The following is a 12,616-nucleotide window of genomic DNA, read 5'->3' as shown; positions in this document are numbered from 1 at the left end:
AAGCTAATATTAAGCAAGAGCTGCCTTTTTAAAGGAAAGGAAGAGGTAACAGTTCTCTTCACCTTCCTGGAAGTTCTTTCTCAAAAACCTAAGTTGCCACCATCAGGCCTCTAAGCCACGTCAATCCACTCTGATCCTGAAATGCCCATGTTCCTCCCCTCACTCTGGGCCCAGCACTGCAATACTCTTCTTCCTTGCCGTGGATGGTGGTTTTGGAGAATTTTCCGAAAAATCAATCCAAAATGTATTTGGTTTTCATTACCTTGTAAGAATAACATGGACAAAGCATCTCAGCTCAAAAATAAATTCTTAAAATGTAATAATCCAACCCAAGGAGCTTAAAGAGCTGATTTAAATGCTACTTGACTCCCCCTCCCCAATACTCAACTCTGTTTTTCTTCGCTCAACTGCGTTTTTACAGGAGCAGCGTGCACAGATTTACTTGCCTGTGCTGTGTCATGGCTCCATCCTGGTCCGTTCCTGTGGACATCTAGAGAATAAGGATTCTCCATCCCTGGCCATGGCCGAGTGTCTCCGAGGTGGAGGAATGTGCCCTCTTGGACTAGCTGTTTCGCATGGAGTGCTGGCCGGTATGTGGGGGTTTACTCTGGGTCTCTCTGTTCCCTGGACACAGAACAGCGTTTAAAGTGCTGCGTCATGAACGAAACTATGATAGCAAAGAGTTCCTTGTGACGCTTACCTCCCTGAATAAAGTCCAGAAATCATGTCAGTGGGATCATGTTTAATCAGCACCAGGCAGTGGACAGGTGGGTCACAAGCCCCTGGGGGTGATTCCCCCCAAGCACCTATTCTTGCCTCACTCTGGGAGTGAAAGAGGGAGCTGAGGAGGGAGGAAAAGGCTGTGTTTCTTCTAGCAGGCGGCTCTCCCTCTGAACAGGGAAGCCCAGTGCAGGCCCAAACTGAGCATGACTTGTAGGCTCAGCCGGAGGTCAGTGGTGGAAGGTGCCTGCCTTGGAGAATGCAGTACAGGTCGAGTTGTGCACAGTGCTCTGGCTCTGACAAGCCTGGATAAGGCATTTCAGGGCTTGTCTTCTCGGGGAGGCTGGGAGAGGTCCAGCAGGATTGAGACAGGCAGCAGAAGGAAGACCCTGCGTGGGAGAGCGCCGTGGAAGGGCACTTCCACTGCCCTCCAGGAGGCAGGGGCTTGCTGGGAGAAAGAAACCTGGAAATGAGTGCTGGTCTCATTTCCTTAGACAGTTTCAGGAATGAGCCTTTGGAGCAAGGCTAGGCTGGCCGCTTGGCTCCTCAGGGCCTTGTTGGGCCGTGGCTGCGTCAGCGCTGAGTGGCCAGGCTCCCAGGCTTGTAGACAGGGACATCCTTGTCCTGGAGTGCTGGCTGGCCCTTAATGATGTCAGCTGCCTTCTCTGCGATCATGATCGTGGGGGCATTGAGGTTGCCACTGACCACGCTGGGCATGATGGAGGCGTCGACCACCCTGAGGTTTTGCACCCCGAGCACCCTGGTCTGTGGGTCGACCACAGCAGTGGGGTCGGAGGGCTGGCCCATCTTACAGGTACACGAGGGGTGGTAGGCACTGTCCGCTTTTGCCCGCACGAAGGCATCGATCTCTTTATCTGACTGTACATGGCTTCCTGGCTGGAGTTCTTTCCCCCGGAATGGTGCCAGGGCTTTCTGTGCAAAAATTTCTCTGGTCAGCTTCACACACTGACGGAAGTCCAAAATATCATTTTCTGTGGAGAAGAAACAAGTACAGTGACTCCTCTGATCATTCTGGCTTTATGGGAAGATTCTCAGCAGGGAGAGAATCAATTAGCTGCCTGAGGGGACACAGTTTGAGATAGGGAGGTCTGAACCACCAGGTAACTTATCACCTACCACAATCCCATGCAGTCCAGAGACATTGCCCTGGATTTAAATACACAGTCTGGATTTGTGTAAATAAGGCTAAGTATATATGCTGGGAGCACCTCCTCAGACATTCCTGGGCGATGCCTGCCAGGAGGGACGTGCTCATTTTTGCTGCATGCAAAGAGGAAGAGGTAGGTCCCGGAATGTAATTCACTGTTAGAGGCTGCTGAGAGCACCAGTGGGGAAAGATGCAAAGTGAGCCCTACGTTCCCCTGGCCCCTCCTGGCAGACTGGCCTGAAGCTGCAAGGTACCCCAGGGTACTACGGAGCAGGTCCAAGCTCAGAGCCTAGAATGGTGGGGCGGGGCAAGAGCAGAGGGTGATGTGTCTTTAGAAAATGTGATCTGAGGTGAGATTCAGGGCCAGGAGGCACACCTTCAGTGAGGGATGCCACAGGCCTTGGGAGACTAAGGTGGGTGAGTTACCTGTTGACAAGTAGTTGGGCTGGATCACGGGGTGGTCCTGGGGGTTGGCACTTCTCAGTTTGAGCCAGCCCACACTCGTGCCCCGCATGGTCCCCACGTGCACCTAGAAGAACCCCGAGAAGTAGTGACTCCCATCAACCCCTGGACACTGAGCAGCGGAGAGGGCCCCGAGCCTCCTCCCTTGAACTGGGCCCTGCTTCTCCTTTCCATGCTCCACAGGGTCTGCTTCACTCCACCCCTGGGCTCCCCATCCTGAAACCCTGCTTCGTGGGCCACTGAGACGAGTGCTCACCTGGTAAGCGTCCTCCTGTGTGGGGGTCCGTCCATGGTCAATCACTTGGGATGGCAGGAAATGGAACTGGATGTCTGGATGGGGGACTCCGGGCTGGCTCCGGATGAACCCGCCTGTTTCCAGATGGGCTGTGGCTCCGTCCCCTGAGGGTGGGAAGAAAATGGAAGCGGATGAGCAAGTAGGGTGGGCAGCTGTGCCTACTTTCCTCTCCTTTTCCTGGGTACCTTCTCTAGTGCCTGAACCCCAATTCTCAATTGTTTCCCCCCAAGTGAGCGAAAATATCAGCTGCATGCCCAGAATCTTTAGCTTTGCCCACTCAACTGTTAGTCAGGATGGAAGCTCATGAGAAGTGGATGCAGGGCTGGATTCAGCCAAGTTTCCTTCTTCATGCAACCCAAGCTGTTGTTACCTCACCCTCTGACCACTGTAGTTTTAAAGTCAACCTTCAATCCACCTCACCTGGTTTGCCCAGATCTCCTCTTACCTGCTGGTGCTCCTGCCTTCACACCCAGCTGGCCCTCATGGTCAAGCCCAGACCTCCCCACCTCAAGCATTAGTTCTCCAGACACCACATGTCTACTTTCTCCTGCCTCTCAGAACCCCTACCACCATTCTCTAACATTCTGGTCTTTCCTTCACCTAAAACTTAGCAGATTTACTTGGTTTCTCTCCATTGTCCCCACTAGAATAAATATCACCTTCAAGCATTCTCCTCTAGCACAGTATGTGTGAGAAAGAGATGCTGAGTGAATGAGCACTTAACGCACCATTTCCTGGCATACAAAATGCAGAGAAATGGGTGCTGGCAGAACAGTGTCCCCTTTGTGCCTTTTCTCCTAGCTCCTGAACCCTGGATGGTACCAGCACAGGGGTGCTGGTCCACCTATGAGGAAGAGCAGCACCAGCCTGTCAATCAGGAACTGGAGAGACTGAGGTAAATGATATAACTCGGCTTAGAACAAACAACCTGAGGCCAGAGTCCTTCCTTGGCAGCTCAGGAAGGTGAGCGCCTCCCCCCAACCCTTTTGCAAGGGCCTAGCGGAACAGACCCACCTGTGAACTTCCAGAGCCACTCTAGACCAATCCGGACCTTGTTCAGGGGCTTCTGTGCTGAGTGAAGGGTAATGGGGCGGGTGCATGCCTGCTGGATGTATATCTCCAGGTGGTCTTGCAGGTTCTGGCCAACTCCTGAAGAGGGAGGGTAAGAAAAATGACTAGCCATGTCTTACATACTTCTCCCCCCAGGATGGTTCTTAGAGCAATCCAGGTGGCCCACTGTCAACCCCATCGAGCCACACCCTCCATGAGGGCAGGGCCCATGCCCAAAGTGTGGCACTAATGGCAGCCCCACCTGCCGGCAGGCTCATAGGAAGATGCCACAGTTTAGCGGCACAAGTTGCAGCCCCACTCCATGCTAATACAATAAACCATTTGATTTAGCAGACACAGCCTCTGGGGAGCAGCGCAGAAAGGGGCTCACCAGGAAGGTGGCACACTACCGGGATGCCCAGTTTCCTCAGGTCGTCTGCATTCCCAACCCCCGAGAGCATGAGCAGCTGTGGAGAGTTGATGGCGCCTCCACTCAGAATCACCTCTTGGCTGGCATATGCCTGGAAGGAGCAAAAGGTCATGTAGGAAGCGAGATGGAGCCCCAAATGGTGTGTGGAGGGAGAGGTGTGTCTCTGTGGTGGAATCACTAATAAAGTGTGGTTCTTAGCCTGATACAGTGCAATGGTCTTAAAAACAGGGGGATAGTACTTGAGTGCCATAAATGAACACGGGAATTCAAATTAAGCAAGACATGCACCAGACTCCAGGGTGGGAGAGAGGACAGTCCTGGCGCACAGCACATGGGTGGCTCACGACCAGGCTGATGGTCCTTAGCTCCTTGGTATGGACGGGGAGTCGTGGAGGCGCAGGCCAAGGGCTTGTGCTCCTTGCTGGTCGCTGCACGGAGGCTTTCTTTCCTCCTATGAGGCCTTGGGGATAACAGCCTCATGCCTTGCCTTTCAGGCCATTGTCTCTAGCTGCACCCTTGTCGTCACTGTGCTGACAGGGGTGAGAGCATGACAGCTGAGGTCACTGCCTTGCCCCCATGGGAATTTGCTCACCCTGTGGCTCTGGCCATTCTTGACATACTCCACACCCACTGCACGGGTGCCTTCAAACAACACCCTTCTCACAAACGTCTGGGCCTCGGCAGTGAGGTTGGGGCGGCTTAGTGCTGGGTGCAGGTATGCACAAGCTGTACTCCAGCGTTTGCCTGCAAGATACAAAGGAGATTAGGTGCAGGACCTGACAGGGGCTAGAGAAAATGAGAATTTGCCTGTCCCCTGACTCTGCAAGTTCAAACTTCAAAAATAAGCTAAAACCACCCAAATGAAAAAGTCCTATCTACCTACCTGGATAAAGGTGGGAAACAGCCTTCACCCTCAACATGTGATAGAAACGAGCTGGAGCTGTTGATTAAAAGGGGTGAGAACCCTGCAGACATGGGATCCCTGGGCCAATGCTGGCTTTGCCTCAGTCCTGCTGTAAACTAGGCCTGTTACTGCTCTACGCCTCAGTTTCTCCACCTATAAGTCTCTAAAGGATTTGGGCTCATTAGCCAGAGAGCTGACTCTCCATTAGTCACACAAACTGGGGTGGGGGTGGAGGGACAGGGAATGCCAGAGTTGTCACCATTTCAGAGTCATTTCTCAATAGCTTTGGGTTGGATTCCTTGGCCTACAGGGGAGTGTGGTGTGTCCCATCCCCTCAACCTCATGTTGTCCCAGTTTAGCCACCCTTATGCACATGTCAGAGACAGACAGGATGGTCTTTGGTAGAGAACAGTTTTTAGAAGAACCTAAGAGAGAGATGGGGCATAGCCTCATAACTACCTTTATGGATAGTCATGTCCATCCATCCAAAACCTTCTTGCTGGAAGCCGTTCATGTCCTCAGTGAAGGGGTAGCCAGCCTGCTGTGCCGCCTCCAGGAATGCCTGGTGCAGTGGGTGGTTGGTCTTGCCCCGGGATACACGCAGTGGCCCCTCACCACCACGGTATGTGCTGGCACCCAGCTCATGCCCTTGAGCCTTGCGGAAGTAGGGTAGGCAGTGTGCGTAGTCCCAGCCTGCGGCGCCCTCTTGGTGCCAACGGTTGTAGTCCTCAGCATGCCCACGGATGTAGACCATGGCGTTGAGGGAAGAGGAGCCGCCCCAGACCCGGCCCCGTGGCCAGTACAGCACACGGCCATCCATGCCTGGCTGTGGTTCCGTATGGTAGCACCAGTTGTACTTATCATCGCACAGGTTGGCCACGAGGGCAGCAGGCATATGGATCTTCCACAAGAGCCTCTTGCTCCCTGCAAGCTTGTCCTTGGGTCCAGCCTCCAATAGCAGCACACGCTTGTCAGGGTCTTCCGTGAGCCGTCCAGCCAGCACACAGCCAGCAGAGCCCGCACCCACTATCACATGACTGTATTCATCTCTACTTCTGGAGCTCACGCTGGCCAGAGTGCGGACAACTGGGAGCTGCTGCTGTCCCAGGATTCCCCATGTCAGGGCTCCAACTGGGCCCACACACCCTTGCCTCCAGCCTCGCAGGATGCACCACATGCTTCCAGCAAAAGACTTCTTACATTCACGGAGGGGAGTGGAATAATTCACTTTTCCTGCAACAGGAAAAGCAGCTTTAAAAATCTTGACTTAGCTGGGCCCTCCCTGGTGGCACAGCGGTTTAAAGCACAGCACTGAGAAGCTAAAGCCACTTCCGCATGAGTTCGAATCCCGCCTGCCCCGGAGGTGACCGCATGGCGTTGCAGACCTCCCCTGGCCCGCCCGCTGCTCCTTTCAGTAGTGTACTTCGTAGATCTGCCTGTTCTGTACCCCACTCTGTCCCTGGTGAATCCTCTCACCCTCTGCATCTCTGGCCTGTACCCCAGTTCTGTACAAATAAATAAATCTTAAAAAAAAAAAATCTTGACTTAGCATGTGCATGCAGAGTCAGCCTAAAGCTGGAGCAGCCATGCCAGTATAGCAAAGGTTTCCCTGAAAGTTCAAGTGGGTGGCCACCTGGGGTAGGGAAGGGCAAGCCTGACTGCTTTTCCCTGCTCTGGGGAGCTAGGAAGAGGAAGTAGGTGGAATCTGAGTCTACAATACCAGGATTGAGAAGCACAGGGCTGGAGGAGAGAGATCCTTCTCCAAACCTAGTGGGAATCCCTCCATAAAGGCTTTCCTGTGTGATTTATGCATGAATCTAGAGGCTGGGCAGGAGTCTGTCAGCTAGAATACAGGTGAGATAAGGGGGCTGCAGATGGAGAGAGAAAGCAGGGCCCCTGTACTTATTTCTCATCTATTCAAGATGATTGTTGAGCTCATACATGACGTATAATGTTTTGGCTCTAGAAATACACAGAGAACAAGAAATCTGCCTCAGAACTGATGGGTCTGGTGCAATGGAGACAGTGAGGACTGAAGTAATTGAAATAAGATCAGAATAAGAGATTCCAGACTTCAGAATTCAAAGCCTTTGACCCGAGGCCATGGAATCCTCTGTAGGGCTTTTTGGCAGGCAATGAGCTTGGAGCTACAATCTTCAAGTGTCAATATTTAGAGTGGTGGAGTTCTAACAAGGAAATGCCAGTAGTTTTGGAGACTCCTTTCACAACAATATTCAAATCACTTCCAACCAGTTTAGTACACATAGGTAAAAGAATCAGGGTATCTAGTCAAGTCCTCTTCCAACATAAGAACATCTAGCAGAGCTTCACCTCTAAGGCTCAGTAACACAGGCCTATCCAGGACTGATGCTGCAACAAGTGAGAAACCAAGAAATTGCAGATAAATACTTTTTCTCCCCTCCATAAGCCTGCACCAACTAACAGCAGGAGGCTGTCTCTGGATACAGGGTAAAGGTCAGAGTACAGAGAAGAGTCCTATCCCCTCCCCTGATGCAGGCACAGAAGAAAGAGGTATCAGGGCTTCCCCAGCTAAATGTGAAGAAGGGAGGAACACTGAGAACCCCGGTGCCCAGGTCCCACACTAGCACAGGCAGCAACAGATCACCACTCAACTCCTAAATACACTGAGTCAGCATTCCATAAATGAACTGAGAGGTAAAAAGGCATACCTTGGTTTCTCTAGTCTGCTATACATAGGTCTAATGTTCAATAAAAAATAGAGAAAAAAGCAAGAAAAATAAAAGATTCATTACAAAGAGATAAAGCAGTTAATAGAAGCAAACCAAGGAATAACCCATCCAGACATCTAAACTATCAGATATACCTTAAAATAACCAATTTTAACATAAAGGGTAGCCAAAGCAATTCTGAGAAAAGTAATGACATCACAGTTCCATATTTTTATACTGTAAATCTATAGTAATCAAAATAGTATGGTGTCAGACTAAACATAGACACAGAACAATGGAATAGAATTGAGAACTCAAAAATAACCCATACTTTTATGGACAGTGGACATAAAACAAAGATGCCAAGAGTGTACAGTGGGGGAAAAGTGTATACCACATGCAAAGGAATGAAACTAGATAACTATCACACACCATATGCACTCCACAACTTCGGATTCAGGTATGTCTTTGAAGACTCAGTGGTCAGGCAAACAAAAAAGTTAGAAAAATGTGCTACATCAAGCTAAACAGCTACACAGTGACAGAAACTACCATTAAAAGAGAAAAAAAGGCCCTCCCTGGTGGCTCAGCAGGTTAAAGCACAGCACTAAGAAGCTAAAGCCAGTACCTCATGAGTTCGAATCCCGCCTGCCTTGGAGGAGATCCACATGGCGAGGCAGACCTCTCCTGACCCGCCCGCTGCTCCCCTCAGCAGTGTAATTCGTTGCTCTGCCTGTTCTGCTACCCTCTCTGTCTCTGGTGAATCCTCTCACCCTCCACATCTCTGGCCTGTACCCCAGTTCCGTATGAATAAATAAATAAATCTTTAAAAAAAAAAAAGAGAAAAAAAAAGCTGTCGAATGAGAAAAATTGTAATTCATACACCTGACAGGAGGCTGATATCCAAGATCTATAAATATCTCATGCAACTCAACAAAAAGAAAATATTCCAATGAAACATGGGTAGAAGAGCTAAATAGACACTTCTCTGAAGAAGACATACAGATTACAACAGGCACATGAAAAAATACTCATCACTACTTTTGGTCAGGGAAATGTAAATCAAAATCACAATGAGATACTGCTCACATCCAAGAGAATGGCCTATAACAGAAAGACTAGGAAAGATTGGAAATAAGTGTTATCAAGGGTATGGAAAAAACAGGAACCCTCATTCACCATTGGTAGAAAGGTTTATTGCATTAGCATTAGGGAAACTGTATGGAGGTTTCTCAAAATACTTAAATGTGCCATATGGGGAGCCTCCCTGGTAGCACAAGGGGTTAAAGTGCAGCACTCAGAAGCTATCAGCAGTCACTGCAGCATCCCCAGCAAGGGAGGTGATCCACATGGGAAAGCAGACCTCTCTTGTCTCACCTACTGTTCCCCTCAGCAGTGTGTTTCAGTTCATCTGCCCGTTCTGCTCCCCACTCTGTCTGGTGAATCCTCTCACCCACCTCATGTCTGACCTATACCCCAGTTCTTGTACGCATAAATCTTTATAAATAAATAAAGGTACCATATGATACAGCAATTCTACTCTACCTATCCATCTGAAGAAAGCAAAAACACTATTTCAACAGGATATGTGCACCCATCTGTTCACTGTAACACTACAATAGTCAAACTTGACTTGTAAACAACCAAGTATCTAATGACAGATGAGTGGATGAAGGTGTATGAATATGTATATTGTAATTGAGTACAATGGAATACTACTCAGTTATAAAAAATTGAATGATTTTCATTTGAGATAATGTGGATGGAACTGGAGGGGATAATTCTAAGCAAAAGCAGAAGGGGAAAGACAAGTAACAGGTAGTTTCACATATATGTGGAATACAGAAAAACAAAGAACCAAACCAGTAACAAACCCAGAAGTCTGATTGTAGAATTGAGTTGGCCAGAGGAAGTGTGGGAGAGTGGAAAGCGAGGGATGGAGGGCTAATAGACTATGATGGAGGACTATAGGTGCCTTGGTAGTGGCTGTGATGTGGTAAGATACATCTGAAGATGTGTGATCTCAAACCTCTGAATCATATACAGTGTTGTAAGCCAATGTTATCGCAACACAAAAAACAGCAAAACAAAAGTGAAAAAGAAATCTCGGTACAATCGTTGTCAAATTTCTGAAATCTCACAATAATGACAAAATCATCAAGGCATTCAGACATACCCCCCCCCGCCCCCCCACCCCCGCTGCCAAAGAAACATTATATGAAGAAGAATAAACATAAAAGTGACAGCTAACTTCTGATCAGAAGACAGTCAATCCAAAAGATAATGGAATGACAACTGGGGAGAGAAACTAAAAAAAAGCAGTAAGCATAGAACTCTCTAAACCCAGTGGGTGTATTTTCAGATATGAAAAAGAACTATGTCTTCAGAGAAACAAAAGCCAGTGGGCCTGCAATTCAAGATATGTGAAAGGAAGTTCTTCAGGTAAAGGAGTATGAAACCAGATGGAAATTTTAATGTATACAGAGAAATGAAGAGCAATAGAAATTATAAAGACTGTAGATATATTAAGTTCCATGGCTGTTATAACAAATTACCATAAACTTGGTGGCTTAAGACAACACAAATTTATTCTCTTACTGTTCTTGAGACCAGAATTCTGAAATCAGGTTCACTGAACTAAAGTCAAGGTATAGGCAGGATGGGTTCCTTCTAGAAGCTTCCTGGGGAGGATATGTTTCCATACCTTTTCTAGAGTTTGGGAGCTAATGCATCCTTCCTTGTACTACTACAATCTGTCATGGTATCTCCATCTCATTAGGACACTTGTGATTACTTAGTAATTGACCTGAATAATCTAGGACCATCTCTTCATCTAAAATTTTTAATCTCACCTGTAAATTCTTTCTTTCAAATTAGATTAACATATTTCCAGGCTCTCGAACTAGGATATACATACCACAACAGGCCACTGTTAACATACAGTAGGTAACTACAGTATCATTTAATTTTTTAAATATAATTGCTAAAGCAAAAGTAGTAAAATATATTGTAGGGTTTATGATAGCATTAAATTGCATATACCAATAGCATAAAGAATGGAAGGGGAAGAAACAAGTATACTTTTGCAAGGGTTTTAAATCATACATAAAGGGTATAATATTTTATGTATGAAAGCTGTGATTAGATAAAGATATATATTGTAAATCTTGACACAGTCAACAAATCAAGTAATTTGGAGATAAAAATCATTTAAAATACTCAAAAGTGGTAGAAGAATCTGGGGACAAAAAAAGAGCAAAGATGGCCCTCCCTGGTGGCGCAGCGGGTTAAAGCACTGCACTGAGAAGCTAAAGCCACTTCTGCATGAATTCAATCCCGGCCTGCCCCGGAGGTGACCACATGGCGTGGCAGACCTCTCCTGACCCACCCACTGCTTCCCTCAGCAGTGTACTTTGTAGATCTGCCTGTTCTGCTCCCCACTCTGTCTCTGGTGAAGCCTCTCACTGCCCCTGAGCCTCTGGCCTGTACCCCAGTTCTGTATGTACAAATAAAATAAAATCTTAAAAAAAAAAAAGAGCAAAGAGCAAAAACTATCTAATGATATCAATTATTGCATTAAATGGAAATAGTCTCATTACTTCAATCAAAATGCAGATTGTTGGATGGGGTTAAAAGAAAGCAACCTAACTACAAACTGTCTACAAAAATAATCCACTCTAAATATAAAGACATGAGTAAAATACAAAAATGGAAAAAAGCAACTCCATATTAACACTAAGCAAAAGTGTTTTTTTTTAATATCAGATAATATCAACTTCTATACAAAGAAATTTTGATATGTTGAGGAGACATTTAAAAATTATAAAGCATAAATTAATCATAAATATATAATTCTAAAGTTGTATTGCCTAACCGAGTTTAAAAATCACGAAGCAAAAATTTGTAGACCTGAAAAGAGAAATGGATAAATGCACAATTACATGCAAAAACTTCCATATTCCCCTCTCAGTAATAGATACAACAGGTAAACAATTACTAAAGATATAAAAAACTTGAACAACATCATAGACTAATTGAACCTAGGAATTATTGAATATCCAAACAACAGCAAGACAAAACTTTCATACATTTGTAAGCCCTGGCGCAACCACCAAATTTACGATTTTCAGCTAATAAGACAATTGTGGAGATAAAATCATTTAGAATAATCAAAAGAGGTAGAAAATCTGAAATAGGACATATAAAGAGCAAAGAACAAAAAATGTATATTTACATCTAGTCATAATTATTGCAAAGAAACACTTTGACTACAAAGAAAATCTCAATAAATTTAAAATAACTGAAATAATATATAGTCTCTGATCTCAAGTGTTTAGAAATAAAATGTATCTGGAAAAAAACCCCAAATATTATTAAACAACACACTTCTAAATAATTTAAGTGAAATAATAAGTCACAAAAAAATTAGTAAAATTTTAAACTGAATTAAAATGGAACACAACAGACCAAGATGTGTGTAATACAAGTAATGCATTGAGAGAAATATATAGCAATAAATAGCTTATATTAGAAAAGCCAGGTCTCAAATTGATAAATTATATTTGTTATCTTTAAAATATCAGAGAAAAGGGGATGTGGATCAATGATGGGTGAGGCGAGGCAGCCTTGGCCAAGAAGACAACTTCAGTGGGGGCAATGAGACCAGAGTTTAAATATAAAATTTACCATCAAAATCAAGGATGGGTTTTTAAATTTCTTGCATCCTTAACCTCAGAGTAATAAAAATTCTTACTCTGTCACTTCCCAGTGGGCTTGTGCGTGTTTGGAGGTGCAATACTCTACTGTTGACTACAACAGCAGTACAGGTACTTGACTGTTGACTACCATAGGTTGAGATGTTGGCTCCCATCCTATGCAGAGGGGGCCAGAAAAGTGG

The 12,616-nt window shown here is 46.2% G+C and overlaps 1 protein-coding gene across 2 annotated transcripts in view; it reads right to left on the bottom strand.

Annotated features, from left to right (window-relative positions):
* Positions 1–584: 584 nt before the first annotated feature.
* Positions 585–12,616, bottom strand: part of CHDH (choline dehydrogenase) — a 34,062-nt gene continuing 22,030 nt past the window's right edge. Inside the window, exons 3-9 of one of the 2 annotated variants that reach the window (XM_012735052.1) lie at positions 5,489–6,262; positions 4,718–4,869; positions 4,087–4,216; positions 3,660–3,794; positions 2,607–2,749; positions 2,315–2,417; positions 585–1,712 (exon numbers count right to left, since the gene is read on the bottom strand). In XM_012735052.1, coding sequence (XP_012590506.1) covers positions 1,294–1,712; positions 2,315–2,417; positions 2,607–2,749; positions 3,660–3,794; positions 4,087–4,216; positions 4,718–4,869; positions 5,489–6,206 — 1,800 coding nt within the window. In that variant the 5' untranslated portion in view covers positions 6,207–6,262 and the 3' untranslated portion in view covers positions 585–1,293. Of the gene's footprint in view, positions 1,713–2,314; positions 2,418–2,606; positions 2,750–3,659; positions 3,795–4,086; positions 4,217–4,717; positions 4,870–5,488; positions 6,277–12,616 lie in introns of those variants that run through there. The other variant, XM_004676056.2, reaches the window with a different exon arrangement.

The sequence above is a fragment of the Condylura cristata genome, unplaced genomic scaffold (assembly GCF_000260355.1).
Source record: "Condylura cristata isolate star-nosed mole 26May11 unplaced genomic scaffold, ConCri1.0 scaffold00004, whole genome shotgun sequence".
Classification (NCBI taxonomy): Eukaryota; Metazoa; Chordata; class Mammalia; order Eulipotyphla; family Talpidae; genus Condylura; species Condylura cristata.
The sequence above is the reverse complement of the archived record's forward strand: the minus strand, read 5'-3'. Positions and strand labels throughout refer to the sequence as shown.